Genomic DNA, 21,970 nt, shown 5'->3' on the forward strand with positions numbered 1-21,970 from the left:
TTTTCCACATTTGTTCTTTCACAGCAGTAGAGAACGCATTCATTTTTTCACAGTAGCAGAACCCTAGGGCCATTTTCTGCTGAACCTTTATATCAAGTTTAGAATCTTCATTCAGGTTCGAAATTTATTCTACATTTTTTATTTTGTTTGCTATTTATTTTTTATTTCGATTTTGATTGTTCAATATGAGGAATTTAGAAATTTTTTTATATGATATTGTTAGTCTTTCCTTTTGATTATTTTGTCATATTGATATGAGGGATTGTTTTTGCTTGTTCTAATTTTTTTTCAGTCTTATTTTTCATTAATTTATTTTTTGTTTTTTGTTTTTATATATATATATATACTTCGATGTTCTGTGGCCATTGGGTCTTGGTTTAGTGTTGTGTTTTTATTTATTTATTATGTACCTTGGATCTATGGTAGATGGAAAGAAAAAGCTATTATATTATTTAAAGTTCTTACAACCCTTTTTTTGCTCTGTTTTTTGTTTAAAATAAGAAAAATTTATGCTCAGTGTTTTTTTATTTTATTTATATATATATACATATATTTTACTTAGAATTTCTATGGCCATTGGGTCTTCGTTTAGTGCTTTTTTTTTTTAATTTGTTTTTTATGTACCTTGGATCTATGGTAGATGGAAAGAAAGAACTATTATATTATTTAAAATTCTTACAGCCCATTTTTAGCTCTGTTTTTTGTTTAAAGAAAGAAAAATCTATGCTCTTTTTTTGTTGTGCATGTGTACGTGTAAAGAATGAAAAATCTGTGCTCTGTTTACAGAGAAAAAAATCTTACTGGTCTCATCTTGACATGTATTTTGATAGTTGATCAAGTATTAGTTATTCAGTGGCTCTCCATAAGCTTTTGATTTTCTATGGGATGCATTTTTAATGATGCTTGGTGCATGATTTATGGAATGACAATAGGGAGTGGCACATATGAGTTTCTAGTCTGTTGATTTTTTTTTTTAACTGATGTTTCAGTTAGTATGGATTCTTGAAGGACTAATATGGATATATATATCTATGTTGTATATACTCAAATTGAACATCAAATAGAGCAATTAGATTCATGTGTTTGAATTTCTACTTATTATTAAGATTACCTTTATAACAACATCAATTTATTTCTCTTTTTTTAAAAAAATAAATAAATAAATAAATAAATTTGAGCTCCATCGGTTGATTTCCATCCAGACGACTTCGAAGGTAAGCCCCTCTCTCTCTCTCACTCTGGCTCTCGACTTCGAGAGGAAATTGATTTTTATTTTTTATTTTTTATTTTTTTTATACGTTTACATATATACACATGTAAGACTTTTTATTTTTTTGTAATTATATGTTTATATATATGTATATATATCTAAAACTGTATTTTTTTTTTATAAAAAAAATTATAGGTTTATATATATATACACACAATATGTAAAACACTTATTCTTTTTTTTTTCCCCTTCTAATGTTAATGTTAATTCATAATGGTTATTATGACTTTTTTATGAATGGATGATCTATTAATTAGTTTAAATGTAGTAGTTATAATTATTGAATTAATGTTACTATGTTAGCGTTTGTTAATCCTCATATCAATAGGACAAAATAATCAAAGGGAAAGACAAACGATATCATACAAAAAAATCTCTAAATTCCACATATTGAACAATGAAAATCGAAATAAAAAATAAATAGCAAACAAAATCAAAGATGTAGAATAAGTTTCAAACCTGAATGAAGATTCTAAACTTGATGCAAAGGTTCAGCAAAAAATAGCCCGAGGGTTCTGCTACTATGAAAGAACAAATGTGGAAAAGATGAGGAAAAAGAAATTAAATAGCAAAGGGTCAAAAATGTAATTTCACTATCTAATCCCACGGGTCAAAAATATAATTTCACTATCTAATCAAAAATGCAATTTCACTATCTAATCCCATGTAATTTCACTATCCAATGTTGAGCTTGATTGTAGGAATGTCAACAGGATCCTCATATCAATGACACTTTTTGTTACTTTAGTGGTTTCTGGTTCCGGTGATGTTGGTTCCTCAACAATAAGTTCATACTTGCTCACAACTAATTGCATATCTTTAGGTTCATTGCTATCAGCTGGAGGTAGTGGCATGAGCTTGATTGCCACAGAATGGGCTTTTGTCAGCGGCAATGGAAATCGTTGAACTCACTATACTTTTCTCTTCTGGACCTGGAAGGGCAAGCCTTGCACTACAAAAAATGAAATTAGTATCAGTGTCACATTTGCGTATATATTTGTATGCATATCTAATCCCCGTGCAAGCGGAGTGGGTGCATGTGTATTTAATTGTTGGACATGGACGTTAGCTAGGAAGGTCTTCAGAGAAGGGATTTGATTTTCTCTGATGGCTACATTATCAAACAATTAGCATGTTGGCATTTTCCCAATCTAGTATTGTAAATATTGTTTCCTTTTGTTTTTACCTGATATAAAAACTAATCAACAAATTTTCAACCCATGTTCTACTTAAAAGTTTATTTTTTTATTTCTTTTCGGAACTGCAATGTTATTATCAGGACCAATGATCACCTTTTAGACCTTGTTATGTGTGATTTATGTATTTTCATCAGTACTCTAGAAGTAGCAATCAGAGATGCCTCAAATGTCATCCATCTTTGATGCACCTTAGGCACTATGAAATGATGTATTTCTTCCTGAAGATTTGAATATTTCTTGTTACTTGAATGCATGTCTAAGAAACGGTGGGTTGGTACTAGCAGATATGACTCATGATTTTGTTCTTGATAGGAGCTAAGAGATTAAATTAGGAACGGTTCAAATACTTGTGTCATGTGTTCAAAACTCAACAATATTATGATTGTTTTCCTTGTTTTTTTGGGCACCAACTTAACAAAGTGCTGCAAATTGTGACCTCATCTGAAACCAGTTCAATGAGCTTTCTTTTTTAACAGGTACTTTTAGCATAGGATGATACTTGTTTTGTATGTTTTATGGACGTGAAGCTTTTAATGTGTGCTAGGCCTAATTTGTCATTCAAATCTCATCAGTGTATGCTAATAGAATTTAAAGCCACCGCCTCAAGTGCTTGTCAATGTTACTATAAAATTCCACTAGTAGTTGCAGTATTTGTTGACTTTGACTACCATCATCTCCTTCTGATGACTATTGTATTGCTCGTATTATACTGTTGTGTGTGTCTTTGATATTTGTAGATTGTTATTTATGAAATGTGTACAACTTTCTAATTGCAAGTTCTTGGGTCTTGAACACTGTGGAGGTGACGATAAAGCTTTTGGCTGTCACTTAAAAGTAGTAATCAATCAAAGCTTTCAATGCATACCTTGCGAATGCGCTTGCAAAGTGTCTACACTCTCCTCCTCTCATTGAACATGCATTGCTATTTGGTTTGCTCCCAGTGCACAAAACCTGTAAAACTATAAAGAATGATTTGTCATGGAAAAGTGCTTATCTTATGGTTAGTCAACTACATTTAGCAAGGGCAGGATCATGATAACGTACCTTTCCAAATGTAATCATCTGGTAATGTAGCACAGACCTGTAGTTCATGATATGGAAATCAGTTAAATGTACAGAAGAGAATAATGATAATTCTGTTAACTTCAATTTTTAAAGGGAAGTGAAATGCCATCTATAGAGATGAATGGTTTTAGGCAATTCCGAAATTACAGTGTTCGCTCATCCAGCTTGCACAGTCCGGGCCACAAACATTTTTGAACTGTTTCCAACATTGGATACCCGTGTGAAAGCATGATTAGAAGTGTAATAGGGAAAATTCAGTGTTGATTGGTTTGAACATATTACTTACAGTTCTAGGAGATACAGTTGAAGCGATTCAAGGAGCGGTTGGAGAGGTACCCATCCTAGTCTCACAACTGTCCTACCAACAAATATCATCTATACATTCTCCAAACACATCACATATTTCAATCCAACCCTTCGCCAATTAATACCATCCTTTATTCCTTCCAAAAGATGAGAGTAAAAGGACGTAGGGAGTAAAAGCTAAATCAAATTTCCAAGGCTTGAACATGGCACACATACACAATGTGCATTTTCTAGACAGTGATTCATAGTTAGGATATTGTTTATGATTTCCATGCAAAAGGAAAGACTAAACTCCAAATAGCATACCACTCTTCACGCCACTTTAATTTATACTAGACACAAAGAAGAAGAAAAACCATTGTGATGGGGAACACATGCGGAAGCCACAGATTCATTACACTTACATGAAGCAGGCCAAGATGAATCAGGACTAATTTCTTTAAGCTTGACTTATTTTGGGATATTTAATTTAGGGAATCAATTTTGTGTACTTTATTTATTCAGGATTTCTTTCCTTATTTCTTTTAGTTAAGACTACAAATATTGGGATGATCGTTAACTAATTACACTCTTGATATTGCATACAAATTGATAGTTTAATTTTCTGTTACAATTTGCTTTTGTGCTTTAGTTTTGCATTTATTTTTTCTCCACCTTTAACCTACAAATCGATGGTCAAATTGAGGTTATTAAACTGTAGCTTAGGTGATAACTTAGACAATTGGAATTTACCACTATTTGTGCAAAATTTGCTTATAACAATTCAGTCAATAGTTCTACGGATAAGAGCCCTTTTGAGATCATGACATCACACAAGATCACCAGGACTTGGACCATCATTATGAAAGAGTTCATGGTGGCAGCATTTATCTGCATCACTCAAACTTGATTTCAGTGAATGGGCAATAAGAACATCCTTACTCTGAATCTGAGCATTTGTAAGGTATGCCACCTTCTCAGTATTAAACTTCTTTAGTTTTTTTCCATTGGGTGCCCAGAAAATAAGTGTTTCACAATCCTACAAGATCTTTTATGTTCCATAAGCTATGGTGAAGAATTAGAAGAACATAAGGACATACCCATCCACACACATGAACTTCATTTAGAATATATAAGTAAAACACAAGGTATAGCCAATTGCTAGACAAGCACCAACACAAATAAAACTTACTGCACCATACCTTGGGATAACCAGGGCAAGGGTAGGGACAAGAGGATCATTTGGAAGAGGGAGTTGCATCATGATCCTCTCACGATTATAAAAATTTGTGTAGCTAATCTATTAGGCAACCATAGATATAAATCAGAATGAAAAGTTTTATATAAATATATATAATAATAAATGGTAAACCTAATCATGAGTGTATCAAAATCGAACAACTATTCATTCATAACTGGATACATGGCGAACAAATACAACTGCCAAACTCCTATCAAATGTCACGTGTGATTCTTAAGTATCCATTATACCCCCATTTCGTAACCCATGAATTTTGAATTACGAAAAGCTTTCTAAAATTTTCTTCACCATAACCAATTATACATGGCAAAAAATTTCTTTATTAGGATCTTCTTGTTCATAAAATCCCTATTAGACCAAAAGTATTTCGAACAAGCCACCATGGTTGCTAATACCGGTTGAGTCGTTTCTTAGAAAAACAGGACTGAAGAGCCACAAAAAAACCTGGCCTCGTTTCATAATAATGTTGAATAGCAGAGAAACAGTAGAACCAGCGAGGAAAAAAATCTTATTATGAGAACTTAAAATTATATCACATCATATCCACTTAAAGACAACTACAAACATGAACCAAATCAAAATTTTCATGAAAGCTGAACAAAAATAGAAAAGCAGCAGCTAGTAGGTTGCCTAGAATATATATATATATATATGAATGCTTTCCCCAGTTATTATCCAGTCTTTGATTCATTAGGCAACCATATATATCTATGGGTGGAAAAGAAGATAATATGACAATTTTACCTCCAAAATTGATATTCATCTATATCTAAGACCATTGTAGAAGAAAAAGAAAAACAATAACCATTTCTAACCTTTATGAGGGAGATTTAAGGACTATAATTCTTCAAGCTTCGGCCGATAACCTTGTTCAAATCTATTCAAAGCATTCAAATCATGATATAGTTCACACAAATCAAGGAGTTAGCCTCTTAGTGTAGATCAAATTGACTAAAAAGCTATTAAAAACCACAAATTGAAATTAGATCACAAACAATAAGACCAAGTCCGATGGTGAAGAATAAGAACAACTTCGATCGCCATATGGCTGCCAAACACTACCCCATCAAAATCAATTTTATAACAACCTGCTAATGGCACACTCTACCGAGTTACTGAGGGCGACGAATAACACAAGCACGCGACTAAACTCCATCACCAAATCACTTGCCATTCAAACAATTTCCCCTGCATTTCTACAATTATTATTGAAAATGACCACAACCCCCAACACAAAGCCACCAAAAGCCCCACCCCTGTCATCAAATAAGCCTTCAACCTCACAAAACTAATGGCGAAAATCAGAACAAGAACGCAATTGAGAACACAACGGGAAAGGGCTCATCTGTCACACTTGTTGTGCCAACGGGCAGGCTTAAAACCATGCTTAAAACTCTTGTGGAGTTATTATAATCAAGATATATTCCTAATTTTTAAAAAAAACAACAATTGAAATAAATGAGAGAGGATTAAACTGAAAAAATTAATAAACAGATGATTTAAAAAGTAACATTGATTTACTTCTCACATACTTCTTAACCTATTCCTCTTGATTAGAAGCAAGAAGGTCATTTTCATATTACTAAACAAAGTAATAAAATATTTTTATAAAAAAAATTTCTAAAGTAAAATTAAACGTATTACTGAACTAAAAACAAAATAATTTTCACCCATTAACGAACAAAAACAAACTTGGGCATGGTGGAAATAAATATTGCAATCTCCAAATCTCTACTCGACTACTCCAATTTCACTTGCAACATCACATCTTTACTTCTCGTCACCCACTGAAGTCTCCACCTCCACATTAGCATTCTCAGTTCTATCATCCACAGAAATTTTCAAGTATCTCATCACATGTATCATGGTATTGAGTCAGAGGAGTTGAAAGGTGAAATTGGATTTTCAAAAGATCATTGTCGGGAGAGCTTTCATGCGTCATGACTGTTTTCATGCCATTAAAACTTTCTTAAATGTTTGATTAACCATCAAACTATACAATCCAAAATCGGTAGATGGCCTATAGATTTGAAAAGAACTACGAAACATGAAGAAATGAGCAGACCCATTGTATAGATTGAATTATCAATCAAAGATGAAACATGAATAGAAGTAATGTGAAGCAAGTATTTCCAATCAATTTTCCAAATGGCCCATATTTTGTAACAATTGATTAATGAATTTCCTTCATCAAAACATACCTGGGTTCCAAAATAGTTCCCAGTAAGAGATTGCTAATAGTCAGTGTAAAATTCAATTGGACACAACTAAATTTAGAGAAGTGGAGAAGATCAAAACATGCTACCCAAACAGCCAAGCTAATCACACTACAGATTAAACATGATGGGCATAGCCCAGGAGGGCCCAACCTATAGTTACCTTAGGTGGCCCAGATAATTTCTTGGCTAGTTATCACTATAAAGCCAGCCAAATAAGGCCCAACAGAGAGCCCAGCAGAGAACAAAGAACCCATAGTGATCCAAGCTAGTTACAGCTAGACACGTGTCGAGAAGGGAATTAGCCACCTGGCAAACAAAGATTTTGCAGAGTTATTAAGCCCACGTGCCAAACATTAAATAAGATTGTCAAAGCATTAAATACAACAAGACCTCTTGCTCTGGGACGTGGTGAATCCGCCATGGCCGACAGCGAGTAGGTTGCAGGCTTTCGGTCAACGGGACAACATGAATGGACAAGGAAATGATTAGTAAGAGAGATATAAGGAAGTTCTGAGGAATTTTTTGACAACAAGTAATTCACTCTCTCTCTCTCTCTCTCTCTACTTTGAACCTTCTCCTTAAACTGTGACCCCGACCATATCCTCATTTAACTTGATCGTCGAAGGGTCCACAGGAACGAACCACCTCCATTTCGAAACCTTCCTACTGAACTTGTTGGAGGTGCGATTAGGAGGATGAAGGCCCATCAACCCGTGGAGGGCTTGTATCAATTAGATCCATACCCTGCCGATCGAACTGCATTATCAAAACACATCCTAACATGTTTTGATCTTCCCAACTTCTCCTCTAAATTTAGTCGTATCCAATTGAATTTCACACTGACTATCAACAATCTCTTACTGGGAACTATTTTGGGAGCCGGGTATGTTCTAAGGAAGGAAATTCATCAATCATTTGGTAAAGAATATGGGCTATTTGGAAAATGAATTGAAAATACTTCCCTCATATCACTTCTATACATCAGCCTATATAGTGGGTCTCTTAATTTCTTCATGTTCCATAGTTCTCTTAAACACTCAAATCTATAAGCCATCTACCGATTTTGGGTTGTATAGTTTGATGGTTAATCAAACAGTCAAGAGAGTTTTAATGGCATGGAAACCATCATTCCTGATTATTTATTAAATTATTACACATATATTGGGTGTTTGAGTCTTTTAATCCTAAGATTGTTCTTGGATTATTACACTTCATTGTATATCTTTCTTTTCTGGTTATAATGTCTTATCCAAAAAAAAAAAAAAAACATTGTTCTTGAAAGAAGGAATGACACATGAAAGTTCTCCCGACAATGATCTTTTGGATATCCAAGTTCACCCTCCAACTCCTCTGACTGAATACTATGATACATGTGAGAAGATGCCTGAAATTTCTGTGGGTGATAGAACTAAGAATGCTAATGAGAAGGTGGAGACTTTAGCGGGTGGCAGGGAGCAAAGATCTAATGTCGCAAGTGAATTGAAGTAGTCGAGTAGAGATTTGGAGATTACAATCTTTATTTCCACCATGTCCAAGTCTATTTCTGTTCATTAATGGGAGGAAATTATTTTGTTTTTAGTTCAGTAGTACGTTTAAATTTACTTTAGAAGTATTTTATAAAAATGTTTCAAAACTTTGTTTAGTAATATGAAGATGGCCTTCTTGCTTCTGATCAAGAAGAATAGGTTAAGAAGTATGTGAAAAAAGTACATCAATGTCAGTTTTTTAATCCTCTGTTTACTAATTTTATCAGTTGAATCCCCTCTCTCATTTATTTCAATTTTTTTTTTTTTACATTTAAATTAGGGATATATCTTGATTATAATAACTCCACAAGAGTTTTAAGTATAGTTTTAAGCCTGCCCGTTGGCACAACAAGTGTGGCAGATGAGCCCTTTCCCGTTGTGTTCTCAGTTGCGTTCTTGTTCTGATTTTTACCATTGGTTTTGTGAGGTTGAAAGCTTATTTGATGACATAGGGGTGGGGCTTTTTGTGGCTTTGTGTTGAGAGTTATGGACGTCTCGTAGCCAAGTCATTTTTAATAATAATTGTAGAAATGTAGGGGAAATTGTTTGAATGGTAAGTGATTTGGGTGCTTGTGTTATCGGTGAATGATGGGTTTCTTCATTGCCCTCAATAACTCAGTAGAGCGTGCCCTTAGCAAGTTGTTATAAAATTGATTTTGATGGGGTAGTGTTTGGCGGCCATAAGGCGATTGGAGTTGTTCTTATTGTTCACAATCGGAGTTGGTCTTATTGTTCATGATCTAATTTCAATTTGTGGTTTTTAATAGCTTTTGGAGTTGACATTGAAATCTTATTGCAACTTAAATTTTTATGTACTATTTTGTTTTTAGTTGGTTAATTTAAATTGTTGATGATGTTGGTTGGACTTTTTCTGGAATGGTCTCAATTGCAATTGTCAGAATGAATAATCTGCTTTGTCATATAAACCAACTTTGATTTTCAATTGAAAATTTGTTTTTGTTTTTGTTTTTGAATTGTGTTTTAGTTGCATATATTTTGCTATAAGGGCACCACTTTTCTATGTGATTTTCTGATTTGTGTATACAACTGATAATTGCATTAAACACACGTGCTGTATTTTGAAATCACTTCATCTTTCCATTTAATTAATTATGTGTTTTGTGTTTCCCTGTTACTTCGTTCATCTAATATACAAGTTCTTTTTGTGTGCATAAGAAGAAAGAGAGAGAAGGGCATGGAAAACAGAGTAGGGGAATTGAAAACCTTGATTCAAGGTGCTAATAAGACCGGATTTCATAGTGGCTGATTAAGGTTTCCGCTTTTAGATCATTGAACAAAACCAGAAGAGGTATGATTACTTTAATGGTCGAAGATTTTTCCCTTCCTATGCCATAGCCATCATCTTCAAAATTGATGGGTTTTTGTCATAAACTAATCATGATTTTAAAGGGAAATATGCTAATTGAAACACAAATTATCACAATGTGGTATTAGTGCTTGGGCATTATCACAATGCATTTGCAAGCACATGTTATATGCAATTTTCAAAGAGGAAAAACTTTGGCAGACGTGGGCAGTCATACTCAAAGTCTCAGACATGCACACTTACGAGCAAGTGAAAACTGCTTTTCGAGAAATCAATTAAACATAAGTATTGAAATTTCCAAATCAGATATTTGAATCAATCAATGGATTTTGTTGATTGTAATGGTATAAATTTCTCCACTTTGGGATGTTAGTTGCATGGGATGGAGTCTTCTCAACCGTTGGGTCATAACAGAGCTCATGGATGACAGAGCTAAAGGAAGGAGAAGGAGAATGATTAAGATCAAGGAGATGAAGGCACTGCTGCAACCATCTAACCACCGTGGTGATGATGTTATAAATCATTTTTTTAGTTTTTCATTCTTCCTGATTAAAATAACTCTCTAAATTGATATTGAGGCCTGTTTGGAAACCTTAACTATTAAAATGATTATAGTTTTGATGTGATATTTTATTATTAACTTTTTTTTTTTTTTTTTTGTGGTCTTTATTGACTATTTTAGCCAAACTTTGGATCCCAAATGGGGCATGATTTGATAACATTAGCATAGCTTTATTGTATTAGAGATTAGAAATGCTATGTACTAAACCAAATGTTTAGTAAAATATTCACAATATATAGTGTAGATCTGAATTTAGTAGATCATGGTTATAGTATTTTATGTATGTAATATTATTATTATTGTATCATTTAATTTTAATACCTAGAATGTAAATTACAGGAGCTTTATTGTCTGACTTTCCACCCACGTTATTTAAAGGGTAAATTACACTAACCTCCTATGAAAAGTTCGGAGAAAATATAGTGAACTTCATAATTTTAATATAATTAAATTAGGCTGCCTTACACTTAATTCTTTTTTATTAATAATTTATTATTGATAAAGAAAAACTGATATTGTCATTTTTTTTATGCAAACAAGGTTAGACTCGTTTGCATAATACTTGGGTTGGGTTTGGGCTTGAATTTTGGATCTTGGCCCACATGTTAGTCTGTGAGAGGCCACCTGAAAAGCCCGACCATTAAGCCTGCCATGTTAGCACTTGTTAATATTAGCCTCCAAAAAACAATAAATACTACTAATTAGCCTTGGCCCCAAAACAAAACAAAACAAAACATATATATGCCTGGGCAACCAAATGCCCTTTTCACTTAACCACACCACACACTGTTGTAATTGGAAACACCAACATATTCAGTAAACAAATAATTCACCCGTCACCATTTCTTTTTGCAAAAATAATGAAATTTACATAAATTTTGTATATAGAAAATTCTTTTGCACAAAAATTTCAATGATTGTTCATATATATTTTTTTCAAGGTTGAATTCTTTTTTTGTTATTATCTCATAAAACACTTCTCCATCCATGGAGTCGAAAGGAAAAAAATTCCCGAATTAGAAAGTAAATGTGATATATACTAGGGGTGGTCGCGGATCGGTTGCGGCCTCGGAACCCCCAATCCGTCACCTGTCCGAAACTTGGCGGATTGGGGCAAATCAATCCGCAACTGTCCGCCGAATTGGCGGATGCGGATTGAGCGGATTGGCGAATTGATGCGAATCGGTTTGATGGTTTACTACAACACATGTACTACAATAATCAACAAAGATTGGGAAAAAACAGTGTCATCACATGCTTGGGAAGTTTATATATTATATATATTTCTGTTTATACTCTTTATATGCTTGAAAATAGTTCATTCCCATTACAAATAATCATGGTGTAGTTCTCTTCTATAACTGTCAATAGAAGAAACTATATTTTCAATAAACTTTCCAAGTATGTTTTTCATAATCATGATAAAAAGCCCAAAACTACACAGAAATGTTTTTCATTATCATGATAAAAAGCCCAAAACTACACAGAAATACAAAGAAGGAATGATTTCTCTTTCAAAGCATCTCAAAACAGACAAAGAAGGCAAGCACATTGCACATGAGATGTGTGAAAACAGACAAAGAAAGAATGATTTCTCTTTCAAAGAAACTCTCTTCCATTGACAATAACCACCAAAGAGACTCAAAAACAAGAAATCAAATACAACCCAGATAGCAAGTCTCTCTCTTCATCAAATAAGTGCCAAAATCCCAAAAGATGCAAACTGATGAAAAAATTCACATAAACAATCAGGGGAGAGTAGTAATAAAATAATTTGACACTTCTGAAAGGCAAAGTTATTCATAATAAAAAGATTATCCAGCAAAATGTCAAACACCAATAATAAATAAATATCAGAAAATTTTAAGACACCAAGATGAATTGAAAATTGGGAAAAAAAATATCAACACACATATACATTCACACCCAACATGAACTGAAAAAATATCAACGGATCAACGCAGCAACATGAACTGAAAAAATATGAAATAATGATTCTTCATCAAAAATAAAACTAACAGACAAATATATACATTCACACCCACACGTTTCTAGTATGTTTGGTTTGAAATAATGATTCTTCAAAAGGAAAAGGGTTTTGAGTGGATGACAGTGAACCGAAAAAATGGTAACTAAATATCATTTTGATGAAAAGAAGAGAACAATCCCTTCGATCGCCACTGTCAAAGGTTGAGAAGAGAAGATCCATCAAAGAGAAGAGAAGAGAAGAGAAGAAGGGAAGAATACCTTCGAATCGATGCTTCGATCGCTGCGCGCCGCCACTGTCGCCGATAGTCGATCGTCGCTCGCCACCACGGTCGCCGATCGCCGCTCGTCGCTTGCCTCCATTCAAGTGAGAGAGAGAGAGAGAGAGTGTGTTGTCTAGGGCTACAAAACGTGATATGGAAAAAGGGAGGGGCAGGACAGAGGGAAAAAAGGAAAATCTCTCGTGTGTGTTGCACACTGACGAGAGAAGTTTGCTAGAAAAAATTCTTCACGTAACTTAAAAAATAAATTTGGGGGAATAATATATACACTTAAAAAAATAAAAAAAGATCTTCCGAATTAAAAAGTAAAAAGATTTTGTGGGGAAAATAAAGTTGGGGGAATAATATATACACTTAAAAAAATAAAAGAAGATCTTCCGAATTAAAAAGTAAAAAGATTTTGTGGTGGGGGAGGGGGGAATAATATATACACTTCAAAAAATAAAAAAAAGATTTTTTGAATTAAAATGTAAAAAGATTAGGGGGAGGGAATAATATATACACATCAAAAAATAAAAGAAGATTTTCTAAATTAAAAAGTAAAAAGATTTCAAGGTTTCCTCATGTATATCATCTATAAAAAAATAAATAAAAAAAAATTTAAGATGATTCCATAATATTTTTATTTTATCATATTTGTCCTTAAAAAATAGATAAGTATATTTTTAAAAATAAATTATTTTTTTAAAGATAAATGTGAGACAAAATAAATATTTTATAATTATTGAATCAATTTAATTTTTTTTTTGATAAATAATATACTCGAAGAATCCTAAAAAATAATTAAACAATACCTCTCTAGTCAAGATGAGGACGGGAGAGAAGCATACCCGAGGCTTATATTACATTCAATTTCAAGGGTTATGTACCAGAAAGACCCAACTCTTCCCAACTTCTAAAACAAAATGAGCATTCATCAATTTCTTATAATTCGGGGTGTAAAGGGTTCGGTTTGGACGGCATTAAGAGTATATTTAGCACCGCACCAGTCTTTTCAGTTTTTATGATTAAAAACTAATACAAACCGTATGCTACGATTCGATTTTGTCGATTTGATGTAGAAAAATAAATTTATATGAAATTTTTAAAAAATTTATAGTAGAATATAGAATTTTACGTTAAAAATAAATGAAGAAAATATATGAAAATTGCTCTGTAAATGTTTTTCTCTCTAATGTTTATCACAAAAGTGTATTACATTAGTTACTTCTCATATAATGTTCAAGAAATAAAAGAAGATTTCAAGGTCTCCTAAAGTATATCATCTATAAAAAAATTTAAAAAAAAAATAAGATGATTCCATAATCATAACATCTTCATTTTATCATATTTGTCCCTAAAAAATTAACAAGTATATTTTTAAAAATAAATCATTTATTTTTTTAAGGACAAATGCGAGATAAAATAAATATGTTATAATTATAGAATCAATTTAATTTTTTTATATAAATAATATACTTGAAGAATCCTAAAAAATAATCAGACAACACACCTCTGGTCGAGATGAGGACAGGAGAGAAGCATACCCCAAGCTTATATTACATTCAATTTCAAGGGTTATATACCAGAAAGACCCAACTCTTCCCGACTTCTAAAACAAAATGAGCATTCATCAATTTCTTACAACTTGGGGTGTAAGCGGTTTGGTTTGATCGATGTTAAGAGTATATTTAGCACCGCACCGATCTTTTCAATTTTTATGATTAAGAAACTGATATAGACCATATGCTACGGTTTGATTTTTTCAATTTGATGTAGAAGAGAAATTTATATGAATTTTTTTTTTAAAATATATTAAATTATAGAATTTTACATTAAAAATAAATGAAGAAAATATATAAAAATTGCTCTATAAATGTTTTTCTCTCTAATTTTTATCACAAAAATGTATTATATTAGTTACTTATCATATAATGTTCAAGAAATTATAACATAAAAATATTTACATATAACATTCGCTCGGTTCGATTTGCATTGGTACAAAAAGTTTCAAAACCGAAACAGACCGTATGTTACGAAAAACAGACTAAAAACTAAAATTTTGGTTGGTTTCGATCGGTTAGCTCGGTTTTATCGATTTTTCTTACATCCCTACTTGCAACAATAGGCCACTGGCTATTTGACCATGAGGGTCCAGCACAACTTTTTCTTTTTTTCTTTTTTCCTTTTGCCTGGGTGCAGAAATTATGAGTCCAACAAAATCTTAATTATTATCTATATATCAATCTAAGACCATATGTAAAAGGTATACACAACAATGAGAGAATAAACATATGTAAAACACAACAATGAGAGAATAAACATATGTAAATATTTGATAAATAAATGAAGAAAAAATGCTCATAATGAAATTAAATGAATGCTCTCAAAATATTGTATCTAACCCGTCCATTACTTCCAAAACACAAGATTTTGGAAGCTCCGATTGCCAGCTCGGCGAGTTCCTTGTACTCCTGCTCAGTGCCCAAACTTTGCTCCCTCTCTTCTTGGCCAAGCCAAATTCCTGACTTCTGCTTATTCCAGGACCCAACTTTTTCCGGTTCATCACTTTTTCCAATAAATTTCTATCTTGTAGTGACAATTGGGCATTGTGGGCCTTTGGAGAATCGATTAAGAATGGGAGTCGCTGCATCAACACTGGTTGCAGATTCACTCCTTTGCGGGTTGGAGATCGAACTGGCAAAGCTCTACAGATTCCATTATCTCTGTCTCTCACAACACTGACTAGACGGTGAAGCCGTGTTGCCATTTCGAGGACGTAGTGGTCTATCTTGTGCATATCTGCATGATGAAGTGTCTGGAGGCAAATCACGTTATTATGGGTGTCCCCCTTCTTGCCAAACTCATTACTGCAAGAAAACAACATGTGCGGCTAAATGTCAGTGTTGACGAAAATGAAAATATGAGCACTAAGTAAGAGAAAGGCAAATAACTAATCAGGTGTTCACCCACTCTCCAACCCACCCAAAACCTTGATGAGCCGAGTCGGCCAAATAAAAAGGAAAAAAGATGTAAATGCATGTATGACCATAATATGGCAGCTAAAAGCTTGAGCAGGAAAATATTAATGGATTTCAAATTCAAGCACAGGCAAAGCATAAAGCTGACATATTCATTAAACAATCCCATTCAACATACTTGGAAGTATTTGTAGCCACCTGAGCAAGCCATTGGAGTGTCTTCTCCATTTCAGCTTTAATTTGAGGAATTGCATTTGTACACTCAAAATAAAATGCGGAATCATTACTGCACATCAAGTCACTGTTTTTCCCTACCTTCACGACTAGCCTGGTCTACCTATTTGTCTGGCTTAAACACGTTGGAGTTGTTTGAGAGTGTACTAAATAAGTGTACTTGGTTGATAAGTGTATTTATTTAGATCATATTATTTTTTAAATTTTTTTAGACATCTTTTTGTAAATAATAAAAAAAAATGTATTAAATAAGCAAACTCCAAATAATCTTATAAAATCCTAAAAAAATTAATTATTATAATTAAATTCTAATTAATTTTAAATAATTATAATAAAACTCCAAGTTCTTCAGTTTCTTCGGTATAGATTTCCGTCCGCTATTTTTCTATGCGATCCATCTTTCTGATTTGCGTGTACTGATTTTCAAATTGACTTGGAACCTGAGAGACCTTCCCACCTCATTGATGATGTTTAAATAATATACTAATGAATTTGAATTCCCTTAGCTGTTTGAGAATTACAAAGTATCAATTGTCTTGATTTGTGTGTATTTAGGCCTGATCTATTTTTTTTTAACTGTTAAATTATGTATTTTATTAGTGTGCCTTAAGGAAATTAGAGAAAATTAGTTTAAATAATATAGGTTAAATTAGTTTAAAATTAGTTTAAATAATATACAAGCTTGTCGCCATTTTATTTTTTGAGGAGAAAATTAGAGAAATCTAACTCTATTTTTATTGGAGCCATTGATCTGTCATAACAAAATATCTTGATTTGGAAGGCTAGGTACAAAAGAAAATGGCACTGATTGAGCACCATTTTTGCCCAATATTTGATTAACCTTTTATCTTGGTAAGATTACTAATTCTTTTTAAACATTTATTTTTATATTAAATTTATATTTGGATTAAATTCACCTCGCCTTTAAACTAATCTTAACCATCTATGTGATTGGTAGGAAGTTCTAACATATATTGTTTTAAAAAGGATGTGTACCTTATGTATCTTAGTTATACTATTTTCTTCTTTAATTATGACTCATGAGTTCTTTACTAATGTCTCATACTGTGTTTAGTTATGATATGTATTTTTTTAAAATTATGACTCAAAAAATTAAAATTATGCTATTTTTCTTTTTAATTGTAAAGTGCATATGATACACCATAATGTTTCCTATGATTGGTTCATAGAAGAATGAGTTTTATCACTTCTTTTATTAGATTGCTTCCATAAAATTCTCTTTGTATTTTTAAAATCATTTAATTTTTTTTTTCTAAATTTGAAAAGTTATCAAAAATAAAAACTTTTCAAAAGGCCTTGTTTGGTTTGTGTTTCCCAAAAATTTTTGGGAAAAATTCTCTACAAATAAATTTTCAAAAGTAATCAAACCAAACAAATTTTCTCAAAAAAATTTCCTAAAACTTGTTTGGTTTACAAGTTTTTCAAACAAATCTCTCTCTCATACACATCAAATCAATCACTTTTTTTAAAACTCTCTCTCAAAATAATTTTCCAAAACATCTTTTGAAAAAAACCAAACCAAACAACTTTTCGTATACTTTTTATCTCTAAAACTCATCTCCCAAACTCAAACCAAACATACCTAAAACTCTATTGTTTGAATACATGAGTTTTATCACTTCTTTTATTAGATTGCTTCCATATTGATTCTCTTTTTATTCTTAAAATCATTTTTTTTTTCTAAATTTGAAAAGTTATCAAAAATAAAAACGTTCCAAAAATAGGAAACTTACCAAAACATTTCTAAAACGCTATTTGTTTGAATAAAATAGAAGCAACCTAATTTAAGCAATAAAACCTTTCGAACATGGATTTGCACCATAAGAGAATTTTGATTTAAAATTTTTACAAGCATACTATGCCCTTGTATTAATGTCATTTAGAAATACCACAAAATTCTGAGATGTAAAATTATTTTAAAATTTGTTGAAATAGGTTTCTAAATCAAGATACACTTGTGTCTAGAACTCAAAAAAAATTCTATTTAATTTTCAAATGGCCCACTGAGCCCATTCAATTAAGGGAAAATTGGTTTAACATCCCTCTCTAAATTTTAGTAATGGAAAAGATCTATAATAATAAAAAAAAAAATTGTAGTCTAAGGTCCCTTCCCACACCCATACGTAACACCCACTCTCTTATTCTCTCTCATCTCTCTTCTCATACACACACACTCTCTCTCTCTCTAAAAATGGATGATAACACAGACATGCATGGTGATAAACAAGAAGAAACAAAGGAAGCAGAGGCACTCTTTGAGTGATTTTCCAATAACCACCACTGATGATCAATCTCACTCTAACGATAGCATCTCCATCTCCAAATCCAAGTATGAAGATCGCAGATCATTCTCTGAACCTACCAATTTCTTTTTCAACAATCTCACCTCCGAAATGTCTCACCCACACTCAGTCGATCGAGTCATTCATTTCTCGATCGATCGATTGATCGATCTTCGAATCTCAGAAAAAATGAGAAAAATCTTGCACACTCAAGTTGGACAATGTGGAAACCAGATTGGATCAAAATTTTGGGAAGTTGTTTGTGATGAACATGGGATAGATCCAACTGGAAGGTATGTTGGAACTTAATATTTGCAACTGGAACGTGTCAATGTATACTACAATGAGGCTTCTTGTAAGAGATTTGTTCCATGTGCTGTCCTCATAGATCTTGAGCCTGGCACTATAGACAGTGTTCTCACTGATCACCAATCATAACTTGGTATTTCTTCATCTCTCTGTATCTTATTACTGATTTTTATTGTGTTGGATTGAAATCATCACTCTCTTATTTGTCTATATAGTCCAGAGAATTTCTCCGGTAAGAAGAGAAATGATTGGTGATCGGAGGAGAGAGAGTGATGATTTGTGCTAAAATTTCTCTGATTTAGTTAAAATAATTTTCTTTGGTTTAAAATTGTGAACAAACACCCAAATTTTTTTGAACAAAGCCAGAGAAATTCTCTGTGAATAAAGCTAGAGAAATTTCAATACTCTGTGAACAATGCCAGAGAAATTTGTGAACAAAGTCAGAAAAAATTCAATTTTCTCTGGATTTCTCTAGTTTGAACCCAGAGAAATTCTCCTTTTAGTGAGTCTCTCTCTCTCTCTATATATATATATGTATATGTATATTGGTTGTTGTTGTTGCTTATTTTGGTAATCGATATGTGTATTGCACATCGTGATTGGGAAGGCAGAAAAATTTCTGGTTTGAACCTAGAGAAATTCTAGCAAAAACAAGAGAAATTCTCTGGAAATCTAGAGAAAATCTCTAGACTAGAATCTAGACCAGAATTTCTCTGGGAAGAAATTCTCTGGGAAGTCCAGATAAATTTCCAGAATTTCTTTGGAGAGAAATTCTCTAGGAAGTCCATAGAAATTCTCTAGATCAAATTTTTTCTGGATCGATATTGAGGGACCCTTGACATTATGAAAATATTTGATGTCCTTTATGCTATAAAATCTTAATATCAGGATCCTAAAAAAATCTCCTTCAATTAATTCATGCAATTTAATTTAAAACGATTGGAGTTAAATAATTTGGAGAATTCTATCATACACACTTTTTATCGCATGCACCCTTAGTTATGCCATTTTCTTATTTAATTATAGCATTATTTTGAGATGTTTGGTTATACCTCATGTATTGTTTGTTATAATTTTTATTTATTTTTATAGTTATGACTTAAAAATTATGAAATTATGTCATTTTCTTCTTTAATTATAAGGTACATATAGTACACACTCCTCAAATCGTACTGTACACACCCCTCGATAGTCTTTCCCTAAATCATATGCTAGATTAATCATTAATAACAAAATATATTTTTTGGGAGAGAGAGATTACAATATGCACTCTTAAAATTTTGCTCTTTACAACTTTTTTACAAAATTCTACAAACTTTCATAACATAAACCATAAAAATCATAAGCTTTTTCATCACAAAAATCACAACTTTCTTGAACATAAAATGTCATAACAAAAATTACATATTTAACGAGAGCACAAAATGCCATAATATTATCATTCCTAACAAAACACTCTATAAATTTACTATTTATAATTTTATCACAATGTGTCATAACACACACTACAAACAAGTATAATTTTTATCACAAAATGTCATAACTTTCTTGCAATTTACACAATAGATTTCTCGTTTTTGGGAGGTCATTATAAATGTGCTATGATTTGAAAACCACTATGGGCACATCCTCTCCGATGCCCCTTAAACAACCCTTCTTTATGCATGCAAATATTACAAGTCAAAGTCAATCTATATAAATATAACAAAATGAAAAGTTTTATATAAATATAAAAAAAATGGTAAATCTCATCTTGAGTTTATCAAAATTGGATAACCATTCGTATATAACTAGATACATAACAAACAAATACAACCAGGGCGGAGGGAGGGGGTTCAGGGAATCTTGGCCTGCAAATTTTGCTGAATCCTTGTGTTATTGTGTATGTGTATAGGAATGTTTATCTAACTTCTCTAGACTTGGCCCCTAGGTTGCAAACGAGCTGAACTGAGTCGAGTATTGCCTTGTTCAAGCTCAACTCGGTCACTTAACTAATTAATTAATGTATATTAATAGAGCTTAGGCAAGTGTAATTAATTAATTAATAAATATTAATATAATTGAGCCGAGCCTAATTACAAACTTATAAAATCTCTAATATTGATTTACTATTTTTAATAATTATTTTAGCAGTTTAAACTCACTAACTCATCCGACTAAACTATTATTACTTTTAATAACTATTTAAGCTGTTTAAACTCGCTTCTACTCACTTGACTAAACTAAATTAGTCCTGATGTCTTCTTTTTGACCCCCAATGACTGAGTCTTGATTCTGCCACTTACAAGTGTCCAACTTTTCTTCTATTGACCATGTGAAGGGTGATTCTTAAATATCCATTATAACTCCAATTTAGACCCTATGATTTATAGAATTATGAAAAAAATTCTAAACTTTAATTCACACAGCAACCGTCTATGACAACTACATGGCAAATCAGCTTTTTCATTAAAATCTCCTTCATATATTTGATTGCCAAGATAATTGAAAATTTTCGGACCAACTTTTATCATTGCTAGCTATGGGATTGTAACATGTGCGACTAGCATTTGACTACCAAGTTTTTCTTAAGGGAAGATCTTGGTTTCCACTTAGTGAAATAGGAGTAGTGTTGTAATTATTAGTTAGTTAGAATTAAATTTATAAAATTACATAAAAGTCCTTATTGCATAAAAAATGAGATTTTATTGTGTTTGATACATAGAGAGAAAAATAGACATTTTGCTTCAATCTAAGGGGATTGGATTAATAATCCTACCCCTCCATAGGTATGCTAATCCTAACCCCAACTAAAATTGGTAGTCTTATAGGACTCATAATCCTTTAGCATGTAGTACAATCAAACATGGGTTTGGTGGGACTTATGGCCCGTTTGTTTGTCCGCGTGAGTGGTAGGAGTGGCTTGTGAATGAGGTGGGGTCCACCTATGGAACGTTTGGTTTGAAAATTCATGGGAGGATTAGTACTCCAGGCTGACCACCAACCCACTACAGTGGCCGGACTAGCTCACCTGTTGGGCGCGTGGGACTGGGAAAACAATCCCATGGGATTGACGCTTAAGTAGCGAAACAAAAAATAAATAATTTATTTTAAAGTGTTTTTAGATTATTGAGCTTAAAAAGTACAATAATAATATTAAAAATTTAAAAAAAATATTAATTTTATATATTAATACAATCCATT

The 21,970-nt window shown here is 32.3% G+C and overlaps 1 protein-coding gene across 3 annotated transcripts in view; it reads right to left on the minus strand.

The window, feature by feature from the left end:
- Positions 1-1,660: 1,660 nt before the first annotated feature.
- LOC114274479 (protein ROS1C) overlaps positions 1,661-21,970 on the minus strand; it is a 130,534-nt gene continuing 110,224 nt past the window's right edge. The window contains exons 2-6 of one of the 3 annotated variants that reach the window (XM_082883197.1): positions 12,962-13,057; positions 5,012-5,119; positions 3,514-3,550; positions 3,335-3,428; positions 1,661-2,222 (exon numbers count right to left, since the gene is read on the minus strand). In XM_082883197.1, coding sequence (XP_082739323.1) covers positions 2,105-2,222; positions 3,335-3,428; positions 3,514-3,550; positions 5,012-5,119; positions 12,962-13,057 — 453 coding nt within the window. In that variant the 3' untranslated portion in view covers positions 1,661-2,104. Of the gene's footprint in view, positions 2,223-3,334; positions 3,429-3,513; positions 3,551-5,011; positions 5,120-12,961; positions 13,216-21,970 lie in introns of those variants that run through there. The other 2 variants (XM_082883198.1, XM_082883196.1) reach the window with 2 other exon arrangements.

Source organism: Camellia sinensis, chromosome 8 (genome assembly GCF_055761805.1).
Source record: "Camellia sinensis isolate YWXY chromosome 8, ASM5576180v1, whole genome shotgun sequence".
In the NCBI taxonomy this organism is placed as follows: Eukaryota; Viridiplantae; Streptophyta; class Magnoliopsida; order Ericales; family Theaceae; genus Camellia; species Camellia sinensis.